This window comes from Trichosurus vulpecula, chromosome 1 (genome assembly GCF_011100635.1).
Source record: "Trichosurus vulpecula isolate mTriVul1 chromosome 1, mTriVul1.pri, whole genome shotgun sequence".
NCBI lineage: Eukaryota > Metazoa > Chordata > Mammalia > Diprotodontia > Phalangeridae > Trichosurus > Trichosurus vulpecula.
In genome coordinates, this window is record NC_050573.1 from 282,429,960 (window position 1) to 282,451,263 (window position 21,304).

General features: G+C 41.4%; 2 protein-coding genes across 2 annotated transcripts in view; both read left to right on the plus strand.

Moving 5' to 3' along the window:
- The first annotated feature begins 318 nt into the window (after positions 1-318).
- RRS1 (ribosome biogenesis regulator 1 homolog) lies at positions 319-1,859 on the plus strand. Its single transcript, XM_036750836.1, has one exon. It carries the CDS (start codon positions 383-385, stop codon positions 1,439-1,441), a length of 1,059 nt encoding a protein of 352 aa, XP_036606731.1. The 5' UTR covers positions 319-382; the 3' UTR covers positions 1,442-1,859.
- Positions 1,860-6,532: 4,673 nt separating this feature from the next.
- ADHFE1 (alcohol dehydrogenase iron containing 1) overlaps positions 6,533-21,304 on the plus strand; it is a 37,727-nt gene continuing 22,955 nt past the window's right edge. The window contains exons 1-8 of the mRNA XM_036763431.1: positions 6,533-6,663; positions 11,268-11,305; positions 15,148-15,194; positions 17,460-17,513; positions 17,700-17,854; positions 18,430-18,626; positions 19,926-20,003; positions 20,796-20,901. Of these exons, the coding sequence (XP_036619326.1) occupies positions 6,605-6,663; positions 11,268-11,305; positions 15,148-15,194; positions 17,460-17,513; positions 17,700-17,854; positions 18,430-18,626; positions 19,926-20,003; positions 20,796-20,901 (734 nt within the window). The 5' untranslated portion in view covers positions 6,533-6,604. The remainder of the gene's footprint in view (positions 6,664-11,267; positions 11,306-15,147; positions 15,195-17,459; positions 17,514-17,699; positions 17,855-18,429; positions 18,627-19,925; positions 20,004-20,795; positions 20,902-21,304) is intronic.

The following is a 21,304-nucleotide window of genomic DNA, read 5'->3' on the forward strand; positions in this document are numbered from 1 at the left end:
GGCGGGGTGAGGTGACGAAAATCCTGGAATTGAGATTTCAGGACCTCCGTTTGTAATTCAAACTCTGCTACTTACTAGTTCTTAACACGTGGAGAGCCGGGCTGCTTGGCATTCTGGGATCCGTAGTTCTAGCCGGGCCGCTGGGACTTGTAGTCCCACAACCACACACCCGCCGCCCTGCCCCAAGTCTCCGGGTGTCTTGTCCCATCAGTACAGCAACGCTGCCCCCTGCCGGTCGTGTCCCGGCTCTTCGGCCCGGAATTTCTCCTGTGGCACCGGAAGAGGAAGCTTTCGTTTTCCGGAAGAGCATACGAGGAGCCCCACGTGTTCCGGGCAGCGGCGCGGTAGTGATTTCCTCAGCTCCGGGTCCCTTAGGTTAGCCATGGAGACCCGCAGCGTGGAAGAGGTGCTGGCCAAGGCCGAGCGGGCCGAGGCGGAGAAGCTGCGGCTCATCACGGTGCACAAGGACCTAGAGCTCGAATTCGACCTGGGCAACCTGCTGGCCACTGACCGGAACCCCCCGACGGGCCTGCGGCAGCGGAGCGGGCCGGGGCTGGAGACGCAGCTGCGGGGGCTGGCCCGGGACAACGTGCAGCTGCTCATCAACCAGCTGTGGCAGCTGCCGTCGGAACGCGTGGAGGAGGCGGTGGTGGCTAAGCTGCCCGAGCCCAGCCTGCGGCTGCCCCGCGAGAAGCCGCTGCCCAAGCCGCGGCCGCTCACCCGCTGGCAGCAGTTCGCGCAGCTGAAGGGCATCCGTCCGCGAAAGAAGACCAGCCTGGTGTGGGACGAGGCGAGCAAGCAGTGGCGGCGGCGCTGGGGCTACCAGCGGGCGCGCGACGACACCAAGGAGTGGCTGATCGAGGTGCCCGGCGGCGCCGACCCCAACGAGGACCAGTTCGCCAAGAGGCTGCAGGCCAAGAAGGAGCGCGTGGCCAAGAACGAGCTGAACCGGCTGCGCAACATCGCACGGGCGCACAAGGTACAGCTCCCCAGCCAGGGAGGGATGCACCCCACCGGCTACCAGAGCCGAGACGAGCTGGGCAAAGCCATGCAGGTGGCCAAGGTCTCCACCGCCTCCGTGGGGCGCTTCCAGGAGCGGCTGCCCAAGGAGAAGCCGCCCCGGGGCACCGGCAAGAAGCGCCACTTCCAGCCCAACATCGGAGACTTCGCCGCCGAAAAGAAGAGTCAGCTGGAGCTGATCAGGGTCATGAACAGCAAAAAACCCAAAATGGACGTGACCCGGGCCACCAACAAGCAGATGAGGGAGGAGGACAGGGAGGAGGCTGCCAAGAAGAGGAAGGTGGCCAAGGTGGGCAACAGAAAGGGCCATGGGGGCAAGCGGAAAGGGGGACCACCAGGCCCAGGAAGGAAGCGAAAAGGAGGACCCCCTGGACTGGGGGGCAAAAAAGGACTGCGTCAAGGAGGGAAGAGAAGGAAGTGATGAATATTCCTCCCTGATATGTGTTCAATCACTGAACAGTATCGGCAGTGCCTTCTTGTGTTCGAGACTTCAGTGGGATACAGAAATAAAGACATAATTCCCTACTCTCATAAAGTTTGGTGTTATATAGTTAAGCACCTAGCTCTGTGGCCCAAAATTTAATTGCTTTGGACATTCAAAAAGATGAATGGGGGACAAGGTAATCAAAGAATATTTTGTGGAGGAGTTGGGACTCAAGCTTGGCTTGAAATGGTTTTCTGGACTTTGAAACTTAAACTGCTTGTAACTTTTGGAGGAGGGGGATTGTTGAGGAAGGTATGAATATACTTCATATTTTTTAGTAAAAGTTTAATATTGTGAGTTTAGAATTAAGTTTTAAAAACCAGTTGTAAAGATTAATAAATGTTTTAAGTTCCTATCCAAAATGTGTTTATTTGGGAGCTTATATCTTTAAAGATATGGGTATAGCATCCTGGGTTTGCCTCCCCAGAACAACTGCCTGAAGTCACCTGACCGCCAGGTACAGAAAGTAAATATAACAAAACTTTTGGTTGTCTGGAGGAAATACTTAAAACTGGAAAATTATGAGGTATATTTCGAGTTTACAGTGATTTATTTTACATTCAAACCACATAAATGTTAAACTTGCAGGCTCCTAGGAGAAGGAATTTGTTTAAAATCATTCATTAGAATGCTCGACCTAATTGGTGGGATCTGAATCCAAATAAGTTTGAGTAAACATAGCTGACTTGGGTTTCATCTCATCCCCCAAACTCTCCTGCTTTATTGCCTCCACCATTTTGGCTTGTTTTAGCTACAGTAGAAATCACTAGAATCTCCTGTTTAATAATTTAGCATGGCATCCCTAAATAATGGGTATTTAGGTAGTCCATATCCTTTTGCTGAAATGACTGGTTCAAAATATAGAAAATGGTGAATTTTCAGTTGAACGTATATTAAACATGTTAGTTTCTGGGCATTGCAGAAATAAAGTGAATTTGTCAGGAGCATGTAGCGGGCCTTCATGCAAATACAAAATCGAACATGGTAACTGCATTAAAAAGATGAAGAAAATTTCAGAGGGGATTAGGAGGTAATTCTGTGTTGGTCCCATAAATACTTTGGATCTGACATCTCGCTAGTGTGTGTGTTCCTACCAATATAGATCATAACCTTCATGCTTTTTCACCAATAATTCTCCCTATTTTCCCTTAAGACCTCTACAGAAGATCTGCTTAACATGTTGAAGGCCTTTCTAGTTTTACCGTCAGAAGCACTAGTGTTCCAGTGGAGCTGTCTGTTACTCTAAAAAGCCGACAGACTCACATTTTCCAGTCAATTAAGGTCAACCTCTATTAACTTAAAAATGAGAATTCGAATTGATCCACAGAGAAGGTGTATGAATATTTTAAATGTCCCAGGTTGCTGAAAACAAATTTGCATTATTTCTTGCAATTACCAAATTGAACACAGCATAGTACAATGGAAAGAGCTGGATTTAAATTCAGAAAAGTTTGACCAGATCCTTTAGGCAAGTTACTTCAACTCTCTGGGGCTCAGTTTCCTCAGCTAGAAGGTCAAGGGGTTGGAACTAGATGCAATTCAACAAACATTAAGTGTCTGCTATGTGACAGGCACTGTGCTAAGTAAGCACTGGAGATGACAAAAGAGGCAAAAGACAGCCCCTGCCCTCAAGGAGCTTATAATCTAATGGGGGATATAACATGTACATACAGGAAATAAAAGAGGGAAAGCATTAAAATTAAGAGGAGTTGGGGAAAGCTTCCTGTAGAAGGTGGGTTTTTAGTTGGGACTTTCAAGGAAACCAGGGAGTTAAGTAGTCACATCAGAAGAGGGAATTCCTTCCAGGGAAAGGGAACAGCCAGAAAAAAGTGAACAGAGATGGAGTATCTTGTTCACAGAACACCTAGGAGGCCAGTGTTGGGAAGCAGGTAAAAGAAGACTGAAAAGGTAGGAGGCGGTAAGTTATGAAGGACTTTAAATGCCAAACAGCATTTTGTATTTGCTCCTGGGGGCAATAAGAAGCCACTGGAGTTCATTAAATTGAGAGGAGTAGGGAATTGACATGACTGGACCTTCATTTTAGAAAAATCATTTTCGTGGCTAAAGTGGGGAAACACTTGGGGCAGGCAGACCCACAAGCAGGCTATTGCAGTAGTCCAGACATAAAGGCCTGCACTAGAATGGTAACAGCTCTAAGATCCCTTCCCTCTCAGGTTCAGTTTTTTTGTAATAATGTTTCCCTTGTAAGTACCATAGAATAGTATGAATACAAGATAGTAGAGGTAACGTTGCCCCCGTGGATTAAGAACTGGCTTGGTAACCAGGAAGACCCAAGTTCAGCTTCCGCTTATGTGCTATGTGCCATACATAAGTCATTTAACCTTTCAGTGCCCAAAGGCCACTGGGCAGCAGAAAAAAGAATTTCTTCAGCAGGAGCTCTGGAATCTGGTAAAATCGTAGATAACCCACCCCCCAAAAAATAGCAAATAATTACGTGACTGCATAGTAGAAAAGTTTTTGAGATTCCAAATTCAATAGTACTTAAAATATAACTTAGGTATCATTAGGGCCCCTTCTCAGTTTATGGATGAAGGAATGGACTCAGCGGTTAAAAGGTTTATCCAAAGTCACAAGTATTAGTGCCCAGGTCCTCTAACTGAATCCAGGGCTACAAATTCAAATGTTAAAGTGAATGTTCATATCTCCATCTGCATTCTGGTCAAGTAAAATTTGCCCAATTGGAACAGACCCTAGAGATCATTTTGTGTAAACCACCACCACCATATAAACGTAGAAATGGGGCTAGAAAGGAGAGGTGACTAACCAAACTAACTACTGAAATAGGTAATAAATGGTAGAGATGGGATTTGAACTTAAAAGTGGCTCCAAATCTAATACTCTCCAGTAGACTACACTAGCTAAAGTCATCAATAAACATGAGTGCCTGCTATGGGAAGGACAGTGTACTAGGCCTTGGAAGGGTTTATTTTAACTTAAGAAGCCTTCAACCCTTATTGTAACTATTTAATTAGGAAATTCCCCAGAATGACAAGTCAGCCTGCTTGCCAAGCATTTGACATCTGGCTCTTTGTAGTTAGCTTTCCAGGGGTTTTAAGAGATTTCCATTAACGTGTAAAGGACCAACTATAACTAGGCAATTGAGAAAGCGTAATTAAAACAACCTAAAAAGCTTGCAGGCATCTCTCAAAGGGGCTAAGTTAGAGAAACTAAAGTCAAGTGTCATATATTTACCTATTAGCAATGTGCAGTGACAAGAGCATAGGATCTGGAATCCACAAACACCTGGTTGTAGCTACTGACCATGCTGTATATGACCATGGACAAGTTGCCAGATTTCTCTAAGCGTGTTTGTTTTTTTCAATCTGCAAAATAGGAGTAATCCCTACATCTCTTATAAGGTTGCTATGAGGATGCAATATTAAGCACTATAGAAATGTCAGCTATTAGCGGAAAACACTTGGGTTTCTGTTACATTGGGGGAAGAGATTGGATTTCATTTCTACTTCCTCCAACACAAAATGAGTTGTTATGACCCAAAAACTTTGCTGTTTGGTGACTAATTCTAATGATAAGTTTCTCCACCCTTAGATCGCCTAGTAAACAGAAGCAACATCCTTGATTGGGCTGTACAAAGTTTTTCTGGTCCTGTAGTACCTGCTGGAGTCCACCTTCATGGCATGTAGCCTGAAGAAGCCAGGGTGGCATAGGATGCATAGATGTGGATGGGTTTCTGTGTGCATCCTACTTGACTTCACAGGTTAATTTGCTTTTAATATGACAATGACTCAAATTTTTTGTAGCACTTTGAGCTTTGCAAAGCACGCTGTACCTTGACCCCAACATAGTGATGTCATTTTGGGCCTCTTTGAGAATGAAAGACAAAGATTCTATTGTATGTGCAAGGCACTATACTAAGAACTAGGGATACAAAAAACAACCCAGTCTCTCTGCTCTCAAGGAGCTCACAATCTGAGGGGTGACAATATGCAAGCAGCAATGTACAAACAAGAAGTATATAGGGTAAAGATGGATATAATCTGAGGGAAGACACTAAATTAAGGAAAAGTTCCTTGTAGAAGTGGGACTTTACTTTGTATTTTTTGGTGTGTATTAGTTATACACTTATCTCTGTGCATGTTGTTTCCCTCCAGTAGAATATAATCACTGTGAGGGCAGAGGCTTTTGCTTTTTGCATCCTCAGGGTCTAACACAGGTTCTGGAGCTGGAATGTAGAAAGAAAGGAAAGAACTTTTTCCCCACTCCTCATTTCTCCCTTCCTTTTTTTTTTTTTTTTTTTTTTTTTTTTACAGCAGAGGAAACTGTGTCCCAGAAAGGTTCAGTGGCCTACAGTCATTGAACAGTATAGCAGTAATGGAAGGGGTCTCAGAGATAGATCATCTAAGCCAACTCTCTCATTTTACAGAGGGAAAAACTGAAATCCAGAGACTAGAAAAAAGGCTGGGAACCTAGCCCTCTTTCCTCCCTTCCCCCTAGGAACCTTAACTACTAAGATTTCCCCCTTTCCCTCCGCTTTTTTAACTCAGAAGGTTTAGAGGAAAGGAGGTTTAGTTTGCACAAATATGTTAGGTGCCTAAATGCAGTCTAAAGTGGCCTTTTTAATACTTAATCCAAAGAAATGACAGTGAACCGCAAAGGTCAAGGCTCCCTGGATTTACTCCTGATCTGCCAGAAGATGAAATGAGCAGGGGGCGGAGGAGTTGAGGTTGTTAGTTGTGTCAATAAATAGCTGGAGGCAGGGACCTTCCCCCTGAACTTGAAGCGGGATCACAAAAAAGTGGCCCCACTGGTGACTTGCAGCTGGGGAGAGGGGTAGGGAATAGGGAGGAAGTTTCACCTCCTGTAAGGGGCAGGGGCATGGCCAGCTCGCTTGCCTCGGGATCCGAGGCAAAGGGCAAAAATGTAGGGGTGGGACAGAGGGGAGGGGAGCGGGTCTGAACACTAGCCCGGCCCAGAGAAGAGGATAGAGGGGCTGGTCAGTGGGCGCGGCCCCGGCTGGCTCCGCCCCGGAGCTGGCGGCTTCCCTGGGCCACAGTGAGGCAGCATCTCTCTGTCCCTGTTTGTGCCCTGCGTGCCAGCTGAGAGCTCTCCCGGGCAGCCATGGCCGCAGCGGGCAGGGACAGGGTCGCTCACTTGCTGAGGCAGCTGCAGCGCGCGGCGTGAGTGCATTAGCCCCCTTCTCTGGCCCAGCTTTGGGGCAGGCCCCGGGGACCCCGACCGAGCGTGGGCGGAGCGCTGGCGGGGGACGCGCCACCAGCTAGCCAGCTAAGAGACCCCTCCACCCGGCAGCCCCCAAGCAGTCCTAGGAGCCGGAGCTGGGGTGGTGCCAGACTCTACCGCTCCTTGCGAAGCCTCTTCCTCTTCCCGTTTCCACCGCACTAGGGTCCTGGGTTCAGCCTGCCTCCACTTAACGCCCCAGCTGGGCAGGCATAAGGCTGAACTCTGATTTAGAGTTCATTGTTCAAAAGGCAGGACTATCATGTTTTCTTTGGGGTGGGGGAGGGAGTGGTGTGAGGAAAGAAGGAATAAAACTAGATTCCCTCCCCTCCGTATCCTCATGGGGATTGGACTCGAGTGTAGACCACCTTTCTCTAAGGCTGCAATGTTAAAGCTCAAATATTCCGTGACGTGAAAGAACTTAACCCTTCTGGGCCTCGGTAAATTAAGGTTGGGCCAGATGATCTCTAAGGCCCTTTCCCTTCCAGCTTTAATATTCCACAGTTCTTAGTCACTTAACCTCTCTAGGCCTGTGTCCCCTTTTGTAAGAACAAAAATGGATTAACAGAGATGGACGGCCAGATTTCAGGAGAAAGGGAGGAGAGCTTCTGGCAGGTTGAATGTCGAACTTGTGGGAGGACAGGGAGAAAAGTTGAACGGCATAAAGAGATGTGGATGACTTTCAGTCTGCATCTTTGGAGGGATAGCTAACAGATCCATTTGTGTATTTGAATAGTAATAACTCAAATTAGTAATAACTCAGATTTTTATAGCACTTCAAAATTTAGGGGGAAAAGGTTTCCTGAGACAGATTCTTCTGTTAATAATACTTGGTTCAGCATAATCTGAGCCTTCTCCAAAAAATGAATGGAAAAAAAAAAAGGACTCCTGTGAGGTACATAGTGCAAGGACAGTTATCTCTGTTTTGCATATGAAGAAACTGTGGTAATGAGAGGTTAAAGGACTTCCCCAGCGATTTCCCTTCCCATTGCTAATGCCTGTTTTCCTACCTGAAATTACTTTGTTGGGTTTTTTTTAAACTTATCTGTGTGCCCTTTTTCACTAGAATGTGAGGTTCCTGAGGGCAGGGGCTGGGGGGCAGGGGTGGGGAGAAGTGTTTATTTAGTCTTTGTTTAGCCCCACTGCCCCACTTTTTGACAGGCACATACTAAGTGCTTAATAAATGAAAGAAGGAATTCCCTGAATGTTATACAACGTATACAGCCTCAAGGACTATATCTCTCAACCCCTAAATAATAATAATAATAATAATAAACACAAAAGCAAATGTCAACAGCCTGACTCAAACAATTTGGCTAGTGTGAATACTAGCCAAAATCACTTTGTTGGTTTCAGTTTTATCATCTCCCAAATGAATGCCTTAGACTAGATGACTTTCTGGCTAATGTTCAATAGTTCTGAAGTTGTCAAGTAATGGGGAGAGGGGAGAGATATATCAGCATGTCATTATAAAATGTAAAATTCCATTTCTTACTCCTGATAAGTATGTGTTTCCAATTAGAGATGTGACATCTATGCTTTATGCCCACATTTCTCCTTCAGTTAATAATATGTCATTTGAATATTTCAGCACCTCTATACTTATTGACAGGCATCATCACATGGTAGAGAACTGACCTCAGAGTCAGAAAGACCAGGGTTCAAGTCTTGTCCTGATCTGCAGGCTGGGCAAGTCACTAAACTTCTCAATGTTGTAGGCAACTTTCTAAGACCATAATTATAGAGAAGATGCCTGTCCTCATTGTTAGAGGGAGTTTCCTCCTCTGGAAGTTCCCTATGCCAATGAAATCTCAGATCCAGTCTCTATACTTACTGCTAATGCTTAGAATTTGAGAAACAAATGGAGTGTTTTAACTATAGATACAATCTACAAAGAACCTGGAGTGTAATATATAGTCAAAGTTATGATTTTTCCACTATCAGTGTATGGTTGTGAGAGCTGGACTTTAAGGAAAGCTAAGTAGCACAGAATTAACGTTTTCAAATTATATTGCTGGGGAAGACTTTTGAGAGTCCCTTGGATAGCAAGGAGATCAAATCAGTCAATATTTAAAGAAATTAGCTCAGACTGTTCCCTGGAAGGTCAAATACTGAAGCTGAAGCTTAAGTACTTTGGCCACTTAACGAAAAGGCAGGACTCTGGAAAAGCCCCTGGTGTTGGGAAGATCGAAAGTAGAAGGAAAAGGAGACAGCCGAGGACGAGATGGATAGGTAGTGTCATGGAAGCAATGAACATGAGCTTGGACAGACTTTGAGAGATGGTAGTAGGGGCCTGGCGTTCTACAGTCCATGGGGGTCACAAAGAGTCTGACTGTTGAACGACTGTACAACAACATGAATCTACTAAAAAAATACGGATATCATTTCAGGCCATCCTATAAAGGAGGACATTCTTACCACCTGTTCATCCTTTTCTTATCTGAAACATTGTTCCTCTTAGAAAATGAAGGATGAGCAACAACTTGAAACATGGAAAATGCGGGGGGAGGGGGGGAAGCAGAGGAGGGATACAAGTAGAAATAGTCAGGAAGGTAAAAAAGTGTTCAGTTGAGGCAAACCCTGTGACAGAAAGGCATAAGGGAAAATAAGATGGAAAGAAAATCTAAACATAGCTGCCTGGCTCAGTGGAAAGAGTACTGGCTCTGATCAGAAGACCTCATTTCAGATCCCACCTCTCATGTGGCCTTGAGCAAATCACTTAATGTCCCTGGCACTTGGTTCTTCATCTATAAAATGACAGGATAAGACTAGATGGCCTGTGAGGTACCTTACCACGCTAGGACTAGGATGGATCCTAATTATGTAACTAATGGGGAAAACACTCAGGCTTGAAAGTGATGAGTTTGGATTTTGTCTTTGTCTTTCTTCTGGTGGAGATTCAAGTGAGCACTCCAGTGGGCAACGTCATGAAAACCAAGAAAGGAGGAAAATCATTGACTGTGAATAGCTGAGAGTCATCAGGATCTTTTAGTTCTGTGTCCTAAGAGTTCCAGTATGGTCACTTCACGAAATAAAATCAATCGATGTTTCACCATTCAAAACACTAGGTGGCGGTCTTGATTTATTATAAAAATATATTGTCATTCAGTGAACATTCATGATTCATGCCCACTCTACAATTCTGATTATTTGAACCACTCAGCAACATACCGAGTACAAGTCCCTGTGGTAGATACTGTAGTGATTGCCTGGGCCTCTGAGATCATATGTAAACCTTAAAATGCTATATAAGGTGAACTCTTGCTATTTAAATGACAGGAAGAAGATTCAAAAAGTAGTCAGAGAAGTAGAAGAAAAGCCAGAATAGTATAGAGTTCTGGAAGCTAAGAGAGAATAAAGTGTCCAAAGGGGAGGAATACAAATGTGTTAACTCTGTAGAAGAACAGAGAATGGTGACTGAATAAAAGGTCACGGGATATGTTAACTTAGTCACTATCAAGAGGGTAGTTTCACTAGGATGATGAGATGCCACCAGGGTGATGGGGGTAGAAGTCAGGCTGCACGGCTTTCAGGAGATAAAGGGGTGGTGAGGAAATGGAAGAAGAGATAGACCACTTGTGGAAATATGTTTAATATGATCGTACACATATAGCCTATATCAGATTGCTTGCTGGCTTGGGGAGGGTGGAGGTGAGGGAAGGAGGGAGAAAAAAATTTGGAAGTCAAAATCTTACAAAAGTGTATGTTGAAAACTATCTTTACATATAATTGGAAAAAATAAAATACTATTGAGTGGGAAAAAAATAAATGAAGAAGAGGTAGACCACTTTTTGAAAAAATTTGCAAGTCAAAGGAAGGAAATAAAAAGGACAGTGACTTGAGGGAAATAGAGTCAAAGTAAGGTTTTTGTTTTCAGTAAGGAAGTTCTGTTCTGATTTAAAGGCATAAGGGAAAAGAGTTCATAAGAAACAGAGATTAAAGATTCAAGAGAGTGGGAAGAATTTAGGAAACAAATTCCTGGGGGATGCAGGAGGGAATAAGATGGTGAGCATAGATGGAGGGGTTAGCCTTGAAAAGGATAGTAATATCATTGACTTAGGACTGGAAGGGACCTCAGAAGTCATCCAGTCCAACGCCACCGTTTTACAGATGAGGAAACTAAAGCCATCATTAGAGATAGGATCTGAACTCAAGGCCCCAGCCTCCCACTGTAGAAGGGGTAGATACTTATCAGTTGGGTCAGAACTATAGATTATACAAATATTTACTGAATACCTATTATTAGGTATTCTATCTCCAGAATAGTAGGTGTTCAGTAAATACTTGTTAAATAAATGTGAATGATGAAAGAATGAATAAATGGTCTAGCCCCTGTCCATCTGTAACTACAGAGATTATCTACTTGCTATCCACAGTGATCCCTAGATATATTTATGCTTTATTGGCTAGTAGCCACTTGTTACCCATCTTGCTTTTTATAGAATTTGGGCAATGGAATATAATAGGACAGTTACTGCCAGGTATCTTAACTTCTGACCTAACAGGTTTTCCTTAAATAAATCTTTCTTCTTTTCTTTTTCCTTAGGTGCCAGTGTCCAATTCATTCTCATACTTACTCCCAAGGTAATGTATTTTATTTTTAAAATAGCTACAATTTTAATCTCTGCAAGCCAAGTTTGCTATAAATTAGGACAAAGAGCAAAGCAAGAGAATAAGCATAACTTTAAGAGGGAGACAGAAGCTCTGTGAATATAAAAGGTTAAATGACCTATACCTTTAAAATTGGTAATATTTGTACACTCCTGAATTACATTAGCATGTAGTTGTAGCTTGATGTATAATGCTGGTTAAGGAGAGATATTAAGTATATACTTTTACAATGTTTTACCCTTGATAGAAGTGACATACACAGAACTGTACATTAATGATTTGTCAGGTCTGAAAATGATGGCTCAGATAGAATTTGAATTTCTATCTGAATTCATTAAAAAGGGGTTTTATTCAAGATGAAATTTTCTGCTGATAGAAGTCAGAAAAGGAAGTTAAAGTCAAGAGTGGCTTTTCTAAAGAAAAGACACTAATTTTTTATCAAATGATATTTTGGAGTATGTGTGTGTATGTGTGTTTAAAATAGCACTGAATTTCTCCAAAATTCTGAAATAAACTAACAATCTCCTGTTCCCACAAAGTCTTAAACCTTTACAAAGTCCATTGTCCTTACAATGTCCATTGTCCAACAGACCAGCAGGATACCCATTGTAACATCAGCATGTCCATCGAATGTCATATTAATTAGTAGTACAAAAACTGATTTAGACCCCAGAAAGAAAGGTCAAACCCAAGCAACCTGACAAGGGGTGGTAAGGAAGGCGCCTAACAGCATGAAACCCACACTGAAAACAACAGAGAAGTTTGTAAAGGAGAGGAACAAAAAGGAAGACATAATAGTGCATTTCCATATTGGTCTAGTGGCTCAGCGTTTCAAGCTTAACTCCAAAGAATTTGGAGCTTATTATCATAGCTTAATTCATTGATTCAGAATCCAGATTTTAGCTCCTCTGTCAGGCTGAGGAGTGACTCAATCGTTAGGGCCTTCTGGAAAGCATAGAGGTCTTTCCTTTTTCACAATTATTTTCTCCTAGCTATGGTAAGAATTAACAAAGGATCACTTGATTCCCGCTTCAGAATATTGAATCAACTCTTAGAGTGGCGTCAAGGATTCAGCTTCTGTTGTGCCCTGATTTTTTGTAAGGGGAAAATCTAATAGAGGAAGCATGGTGTTGTGGCTAGAAGGCCAGTATTAGCATCAGGAAAACCTGGGACCTGGGTTTAAATTCTGCCTCTGACACATACAAGTACCACTGTGTATAACCATAAGCAAGTCGTAACCTTTCACAGACCATTTTTTAAGGCTGTAAGTTATAGACAAATTGTGCATCAATTGAGTCTTCCTCCTGAAGAAATTACAGGTCTAGAATCTCTTCCACAAAAAGGGGGAAAAACAGTTTAAAAAAGCTATAAAGCTGGAGCCATCTCCAGTTGTCCTGACATATATCTTGCCACTGGATCCAGAAGGCTCTGGAGGAGAAAATGAGGCTGGTGACCTTGCACAGCCCTCCTCACTTAAATCTAGTTCACTTTCAAGTCATGGCATCATCTTCCAGATGTCATGGTCTTCTTTGAGAACAAGGAACAACAACAAGAAGCTATAAAAGTGTAACCTATGTTGTTCTACAAATCTGTGTCCTTTAAAACTACAGACTAGTTTGGCTAATTGTATATTTAGAGTAGCGCTGTGATTTCCTCACGATGGGCATATCCTTCACTGATACAGAGTGCAACACTTCCACAATTTAGTAGGTGGGCTTCCAGAGCTGCTATGGCTAAAAAAAAAATTCTTCATCCTGCTGACAACTTGGTGATGAAGCTCTTCCAATTTAGATAGACTAGTTCTGAGACTACAGGCCTACAATCTGTCACCCAGGCCCCTACTCAAAGTCTTTCTAACTTGACAGGTCTAGCCAGAGCTCACACTTTACTGGCATGGCCTTTGAGAACCCAGGGTCACCTTTCCCCGACCCCCAAGATAAGGCATCAGAGTAAGACTTTAGTGGAAGAGGTATTATATTAAAAGCTACTAGAATTTAGTGCCCTAGACAATTATCTTAAGACTAGGAGTTGCCAAGAAGGTGCCGATCTGCATTGATAGAAGTTCCTTACCCAGAGCTCCCAATGAAATCGTAGGTCCAGTCATCACCACCACCATCATCATCACCATCACCATCATCGTTCATTGGAGGACCAGACCTGAATTTCATTGAGACAGGAAACTTCTAATGAGGAAACATCCTCAATCAATGCAGATTGGCACCTGCTGGGCAATCGATAGCTTAGAGAGTCACAACTATAGCTTGAATTTCTTCCTTTGAAAACTACCTGTTCGTATGCTTTGACCATTTGTGAACTGGGCAATGAGTCTTAAACTTATACATTCAAGTGGAAAGTACAATGGATAGAGTTCTGTACCTAGAGTCAAGGAGACCAGAGTTCAAAGCCTACATCTGACACGTACAATCTATGTGACTTTGAATAAGTCACTTAACCTCTGCCACAATTTCTTCATTTGTAAAATTGGGATAATAATAGTACCTATATTCCAGAGTTGTTAGAGGATAAAATGAGATGAGATTCATAAAGTGCTTTGCAAACCTTAAAGTACTATATTAAATAGCTATTATTAAAGTCATTAAGAATAATAAATTGTATCCTTGTCAGAGAAACTTGCTACAAAGATGTTTTTCCCCTTTTACCTGCTTCCCTTCTAGTATTAGCTGTATTGGTTTTGTTTGTGCAAAAACGTTCAAATTTTTTATAATCAGTATTATCCATTTTAATTTGGGGAATCTTCTGTCTCTATCTGGTTACAGACTCTTGAACCCTATCAATGGAGCTGAAAGATATTTGTTCCCTTGCTCCTCTAATTTGTTTATGATATTACATTTTACGTCTAAGTCATGTAACGACTTGGAGTTTATCTTGACATACAGTTTGAGGTGTTAGCCAAAACCTAATTTCTATCATTTCTCCAGTTTTCCCAGAAGTTTAATGGTGAGTCCTCATGCCAGTAACTAAGAATGTTAACGCTACCTTAATCTGAGATGGGGCTTGAGCTATGTAACATTTGTATGTTATTTGTTTATTCGCTATTTAGGCTGGACATATTGATTCATTTTACCTAAGCTATAGACATTTGACATATTTTTAAGTTACGCTGTTAATAATGTATTCAGTGAAGAAGATTTAAAATCCTCCTATTCATTTTCAAAATAAGCATCTGCAACAGGCATCTCCTTAGACACAGCTTCTTTCCTCCCACCCACACCATGAGGAGATTTTATCTAAAAGAAGACACCACTGTCTTTGCTATCTGACTACTCCAGCTTCCTGATCATCTAAGGGCTTCAAAAGTCCCAGCCATGTGGGACTTGGTGGGTGCCTAAGAGCACCTGAGTCACCATACCCTGATGACCTACCGACCAGGGTATTTCCATATGGAGAGGGGGTTGGGCCATATCCAAAGAAGGAAGGAAAGTGTCACTGTAAACTTGTTCTGTGCCTTGCAGTGTTAGGGCAAAGTAAACCTCCTTTTTCAAATGTTAAATTTGAAATTTGCTTCCTTTCATCCCCAGAATGAACTTGAACTAAGAGAATGTTGGTATTAGAGCCATGCCTCCAACAACATCAATCTAGGGCTATAGGCTAAACTTAAACAATCATAATTTAAATTTAATTAGAATTGCAACAGTGAAACTTGACACATTTTCCTTTTTTAAAAAAAAGAGGGTTTCATACAAGTGCAAACTTAAATGTTCAATGTTTGGAAATTTGAGTCAATTTCGAGTAATGATATTTTGTATTTTGAGGCTCACTTTGATACTGATTTCATCATTCAACTTCTTTTCCAGCTCCTGGACTTCCTGCCTCTGAGAAAACAACAGAGTATGCATTTGAGGTAAAAAACAACTTCATCTTCCGTATGAATGATCAGAGAAAACAATACTTAGTTTATCTGGTGTCTTTTTAAAGTTTGCTTCAATAGTTGAGGAATTTGTAAAGTCATCATTGTGACAGAAATAGCAACCTCTCTACAATTTGGTAGATTGTATTTATAATGGCTGTAGCAAAAAAAAAAAAGTCATGCTCACCCTGCTCCCAACCTGGTAAATAAGCCTCTTCAAACTCAGCTAAGCTTGTCTTCACACATTTGATATACGAGGCCACCACTGAGACCAAGATCATTTCTGATTTAAAAAATAACATGATGATATATAGCACCTACACTGTGCTAAATACTGTACAATTATTATCTCATTTGATTTTCACAACAAATTTGGGAGGTAGATGCTATGATTACCCCCATTTTATGGATCAGGAAACTGAGGCACACAGAGGTTAAGTGACTTGCCCAGAATCACACAGCTAGTAAGTGTCTGAGGTCAAATGTGAACTCAGTCTCCCCAACTTCAGTCACTCCATCCTAGCTAGGCACTATAATTACTATAATCATCAAATATTTCTATTTTTAAAGCTAATAATTAAACTGATATAAACTCAACATAATTGTAGGGACCCTTTCTAGTACAAAGTATATTCAGAGTATAATGCTAGCATGGTTATCTCTTGTGAGGCAGCAAGGTGGTGCAAGAATAGAGTGTCGGACCTATAGTCAGGAAGGCCTGTGTTCAAATTTTGCCTCAGATACTAGCTGTATGACCTTAGGAAAGTCACCTAAACTTCTCTCTGCCTCAGTTTCTTCTTCTGAAAATAATAATAGGACCTACCTCACAGCATTATTATGAAAACCAAATGAAATAACGTATGTAAAGCACTTTGCAAATCTTGAAGCTGTCTGTGTAACAGATAGCAAATGCCTAGAAGCCTTCTGTTCTGTCTTACAGCCATGATAAAAATTCCAGTTCCATAGATATTCAGCTAATACTGTAAGACTAAATAGATTCAGTCCAGTTCAACAAGCATGTACTAAGGGCATACTATGTGCAAAGCCTCAGTGCTAAGCATAGGAAATACAAGCATTAAAAGTGATGTTGCTGGGGTTCCTAGATGGCCCAGGAGATCAAATCTGACCTCAGACACTTGATACTTACTAGCTGTGTGACCCTGGGCAAGTCACTTAACCCCAATTACCTCACCAAAAAAAAATGTTGTTTCTACCCTTGCAAGAGCTCATGTTCTACTGTGAGAAGTAACATGTGCACAGATAAGTAAAAAGAGTATGACGGAAGTGAAGAATGACCCACTAAAAGGATTCTAGGAAAATTTGATGGGGGAGGACATGTTTACTCCGAGGAGAGAAGCAGATCAGAGGCTCCTTAAAGGACTCACACTTGAACTTAAAAACTTTAAAGGAATAAAGAGTTGAGATAAATAAATAATAAAAAGGCAGAGGTGAAATGCATTCTAGGAAATAGGGGACGGAAACAAGACAAAATGTCTAGTTCATTGGCTAGAACGTAGAGTAAGTACATGGCAGGGGGCGATGGGAAATATGGTGGAAAAATCGTTTGGAACTAGGTTGTCAAAGATCTGAAATTCCACACCAAGAAGTTTGCATTTTATGCTATAGTCAGTAGGGAGCCCATAAAGATTTTTTGAGCAGAGCAGTGTGTAATATAATCAGAACTGTGCTTTAGGAACTTTATTTTGGAACTATGTGAAGGATGGACTGGAAAAAGCTCGAAGCAGGGTGAGACTATTCTTTTTTTTTCCTTATTTTATCTGTGTATACATATGTATGTGTATATACATATGATATTTGTTTTTCTCCCAAGCACATGTTAAAATAATTTTTTCACATTTGGGTTTTATTTTTAAGTTTTAAGTTCCAAATTCTATTCCTCCCTCCTCTCCCCGCTCCCTGAGATGGTAAGCAATTCCCATCACTTCCCTTTCTGCCCTTCTCCCCACCCCCCACACGTCCTAACACAGGCATCTGAAAGTGCAACTTAAGCATTGGGCTTTTAGAGGAGTGGGGAGTGGGAATTATGTGTGCAATTATAGGTTATATGTGTGCAATCATATAAAAATTTCCATATTGAGACTATTCTTTTCATACCCTATTATAGTAGTAATATTGTGAGGGAAGAGAGGATGGTGGATGGGAACTTTATGTGAAAGCTTTTATGTTAAGTCTTTATCATCACCATCATCAGAAACATTTACATATGTATATTGTTACAAACTTACTTCTTCCTTGCAGATGGCAGTTTCAAATATTAGATACGGGGCAGGTGTGACAAAAGAAGTGGGCATGGTAAGTATTTAAGAGTCTACATTTTATTTTGTAGGTATCCATTGAAAATGAAAATAATAAGTGATAATTGAGTACGAGGAAAAATGGTATTCTAGGAATTGAATTGTTCAAATTTATTTGTCAAGAGAGCTGTGGTTCTAACAAATCCAGCTATCACTTCAGAATTATTATTTTTTTGTGTTATAGGACCTTCAGAATATGGGTGCTAAAAATGTTTGTTTGATGACAGATAAGAACCTTTCCCAGCTGCCCCCAGTGGAAGCAGTCATGAATTCCTTAACAAAGAATGGCATAAACTTCAAAGTTTATGATAAAGTGAGGGTAGAACCAACTGATAAAAGGTATTCTGGGGGGGAGGTGAAATATGGGGAGGACTTTGACTCCTTCAAAAGATGGCAAATACACACTCTTATTACTTAATATTTGCATGAGGCCTTATGTTAGTGTTCCCCATCCTTTTATTACTATGTTTTTATTTTCTGTAAACTCTTTACAGTATATTTTCTGTGTGCATGTCTGTAGGATTTCAGGTTTAGAGCTGAAAGGGACTTCTGAGACTACTTAACTCAATCCTTTCATTTTATAGATGAGAAAACAGAGGAAAGTTAAGTGACTTGCCCGGGGACCCACAGCTAATAAGTGTCCAAGGTGGGATTTGAACTCAGGTCTTTCTGATTCTAAGTCCAGTGTTCTTTCCAGTACACCATGCTGCCTCTCCATGTTATTTTCCTGAAGTAGAGTGTAAACTCTTCAAGGTCAGGAACTCTTTCATCCTGGTCATTATATCCTCATCACCTAGCACAGTGCCCAAAATATAGCAGACATTTAATAAATGCTTGTCGTTAAACAGAGGTATTTAATAATGTGAACACCAAATTCTGATGAAAGATGACAAGATTCTTTTTTCTCCTCCAAGCTTCATGGACGCTATTGACTTTGCCAAAAGAGGAGCATTTGATGCCTATGTTGCTGTGGGTGGTGGCTCTACCATAGACACTTGTAAAGCTGCCAACCTGTATGCATCCAGCCCTGATGGTGATTTCTTGGATTATGTCAATGCTCCCATTGGAAAAGGAAAACCTGTCACTGTGACTCTTAAGCCACTGATTGCAGGTAAAACGCACTTTTGCTTAACCTCTTCACTTTCGATGCATTGGGGGGAGGGAGAAGGGAATCTTACCTGTGTATTTAATCCAATCATAAAAGACAGTTCATGAGGATAATACCTCGTTTTGACTTCACTTCAGGATTTTGACAGCTTAGTGATGAAAAAAAGTGGGTATTATTAAATATTAGAGTCTGATTTCTACGATCTTTATTATTCCACAAATAAGGAAAACTTGTGGATGGAAAAATACCTAAACTTAAATCATAAAGTAGTAACCATGTGGGAAAAATAATTCTTTACCCAATACCATGCCACTCTACCAAATAATTTTATGTTTTTGGACACAGAATATTGTATTCCTATTGGCTGTAAATCTCCCTCTGTCTTTATTCATCTTACTGGCTACTGAGGTGTTGCAGGGTACCATTCATTGTTTTTTCTGGTGCCGGCCTAACCCATTCTCCCATATGATCTACTATTCAGCTGTCCTCATGCTTTGTCCCTCCCCAGTGACATGTGGGTAGCATCGGCTACATTATGGGAGCGGCTGTGAATTACATCTGCTCCTTTCCCTACCATTTCTTCATGGACATGCAAATGCAAATGACAATGGTTTCTCGCCAGTCACATCATACTTTAGCAACTTTATACCATTCTCCCCTTCCTATTTTTATGGGCAGCTTAGCAATATTGTGGCATTTTTTTTTAACTAAAGTGTTTCCATCTACACTTAAAAACAGTCCTTCCTACCTCCACCCCCAGCCCATTGCCTATTGTGAGGGATCATTGTGATGTGATGTGTGGTGGGATTCAGTTGATGACAAATGAAGTGTTTTGACATGAATTAGGTATCAGCAGGAAGGAGGATAATTGATGTCTGGCAAATGGCACCCCCTGGTGAAAACTGTGTCAGCATCACACAGAGGGGTGATTAGCAAAGTTTAAAACCTTGACAGGATGTCCAGAACCATGAAGCATAGCAAAAGCAGAACATTGCCATGCTTGTTGCCAGAGGAGATGCCTTTCAGAGAGCCCGAATTTGAGTTTTCTTACAAGAGATGGCGAGCAGCTTGCGAGTGAACGCACAGCTGTGGCTGTTGGCGCACTGGTGTGAAAGACTCCAGAGCTTCCCATGATGCACCTCCACTAACTAATACAGACTTTGTTAACATGAATGAATGAATGAGGTCAGGAGAGCTGAGCTGCTGCCATGTCATTTTGTCCCTTGTTTTCTGAGGCTGGATTAAATATTTCCATAAGCCCTTGTTGAGATGCAGTCTGATATTTATATTCTCTTATTCTAGTCCCAACTACAGCTGGAACTGGGAGTGAGACTACAGGGGTTGCCATTTTTGACTATGAGCACTTAAAAGTAAAAACTGGTAAGAACATTAATGTCAGTAAATTATCAATAAGTCGGCTTCATCGTCTCTCTTGCTTTCCAAACTTTCTTTTAAAAAAGAAACCTGATATAAGAAAAATAGAGTAGGATTGAATATCTTATTTCTATATATCTATATGTATATATTTTCTTCCTTTCTCCATGTAAACATACAAATAAGTGGCCATTCAAGGTCACTCTGGTTTAGTTGTAACCATATAACTTTAGTAGAGATTTATCTCATAATAGCTGTAGAGAGATGCCAGTCTCTTCCCCCACTGAGCCATCTTCCTAGCTAAGAAATCCATTATGTATTTGTGATGCATGCTTTGCTCCTTTCCACATTTTCCCCTTCCCCCCCCAAAAAAACCCCAAAACCAACCCTACAATTACATTTCATTACTACTTTAATTTTGCCCAAATGTCCCTTTCCTCAACTCTGGCCCAGAGTGTCACGTTTGAATTTTCTAGCATAGCAAAATGAGAACTTAAGCAGTTGTTTGTTGCAGCAGCCACTATGACCTGTGTCATAGTTAAAGTGGAGCATAGCCCCTACTGTATAATACTTGGATCCCCAGTGAAACATTTTATCCTTAAGTAATTAAAATTAAAGCTAAAGGGCTAGGTGACCTCTCTTTTATTTGCCAGTATAATTTCACTATGTGACATTGCCCTTTGACATAAAGGTAAGGAATCTCATCTCTGATTTTTTTTCATAATTATTACAAAAATGTTCCATTTTAAAAAATTATATTCATTCATTTAATTCATTCTTATAATTCCTATGTTTTAGGTATTGCCTCTAGAGCTATCAAACCTACCCTAGGAATAATTGATCCTTTGCACACTCTTCACATGCCCCCACGGGTGGTAGCTAACAGTGGTTTTGATGTACTTTGGTAAGGACCATATATAAACTGTGAAGTTGCTCTTTTTTTAAACTATATATGTTCTGCTATTTACAGTATAATCAGGGTGACAGATTGAGCCTGCTGTCCAAGGACCAGGCGTCTTTTGCCATTAGTACATAAGTAAAATAAGATTGGGACAGCTAGATGGCACAGTGGATAGATAGTGGATAGGCCTGGAGTCAAGAAGACTCATCTTCCTGAGTTCTAATCTGGCTTCAAATGCTTATTAGCCATGTGATCCTGAACAAGTCACTTAACCCAATTGGCCTCAATTTCCTCATCTGTAAAATGATCTAGCACTCCAGCACCTTTGCCAAGGACATCCCCGAAAGGGGTCATGAAGAGTTGGACACAAACTGAAAATGACTGAACAACAATAAAAACAAGATTA

Bases quoted from the DNA above. Each gene is read 5' to 3' on its own strand.
- RRS1 (XM_036750836.1), top strand. From the start codon at position 383: ATGGAGACCCGCAGCGTGGAAGAGGTGCTGGCCAAGGCCGAGCGGGCC.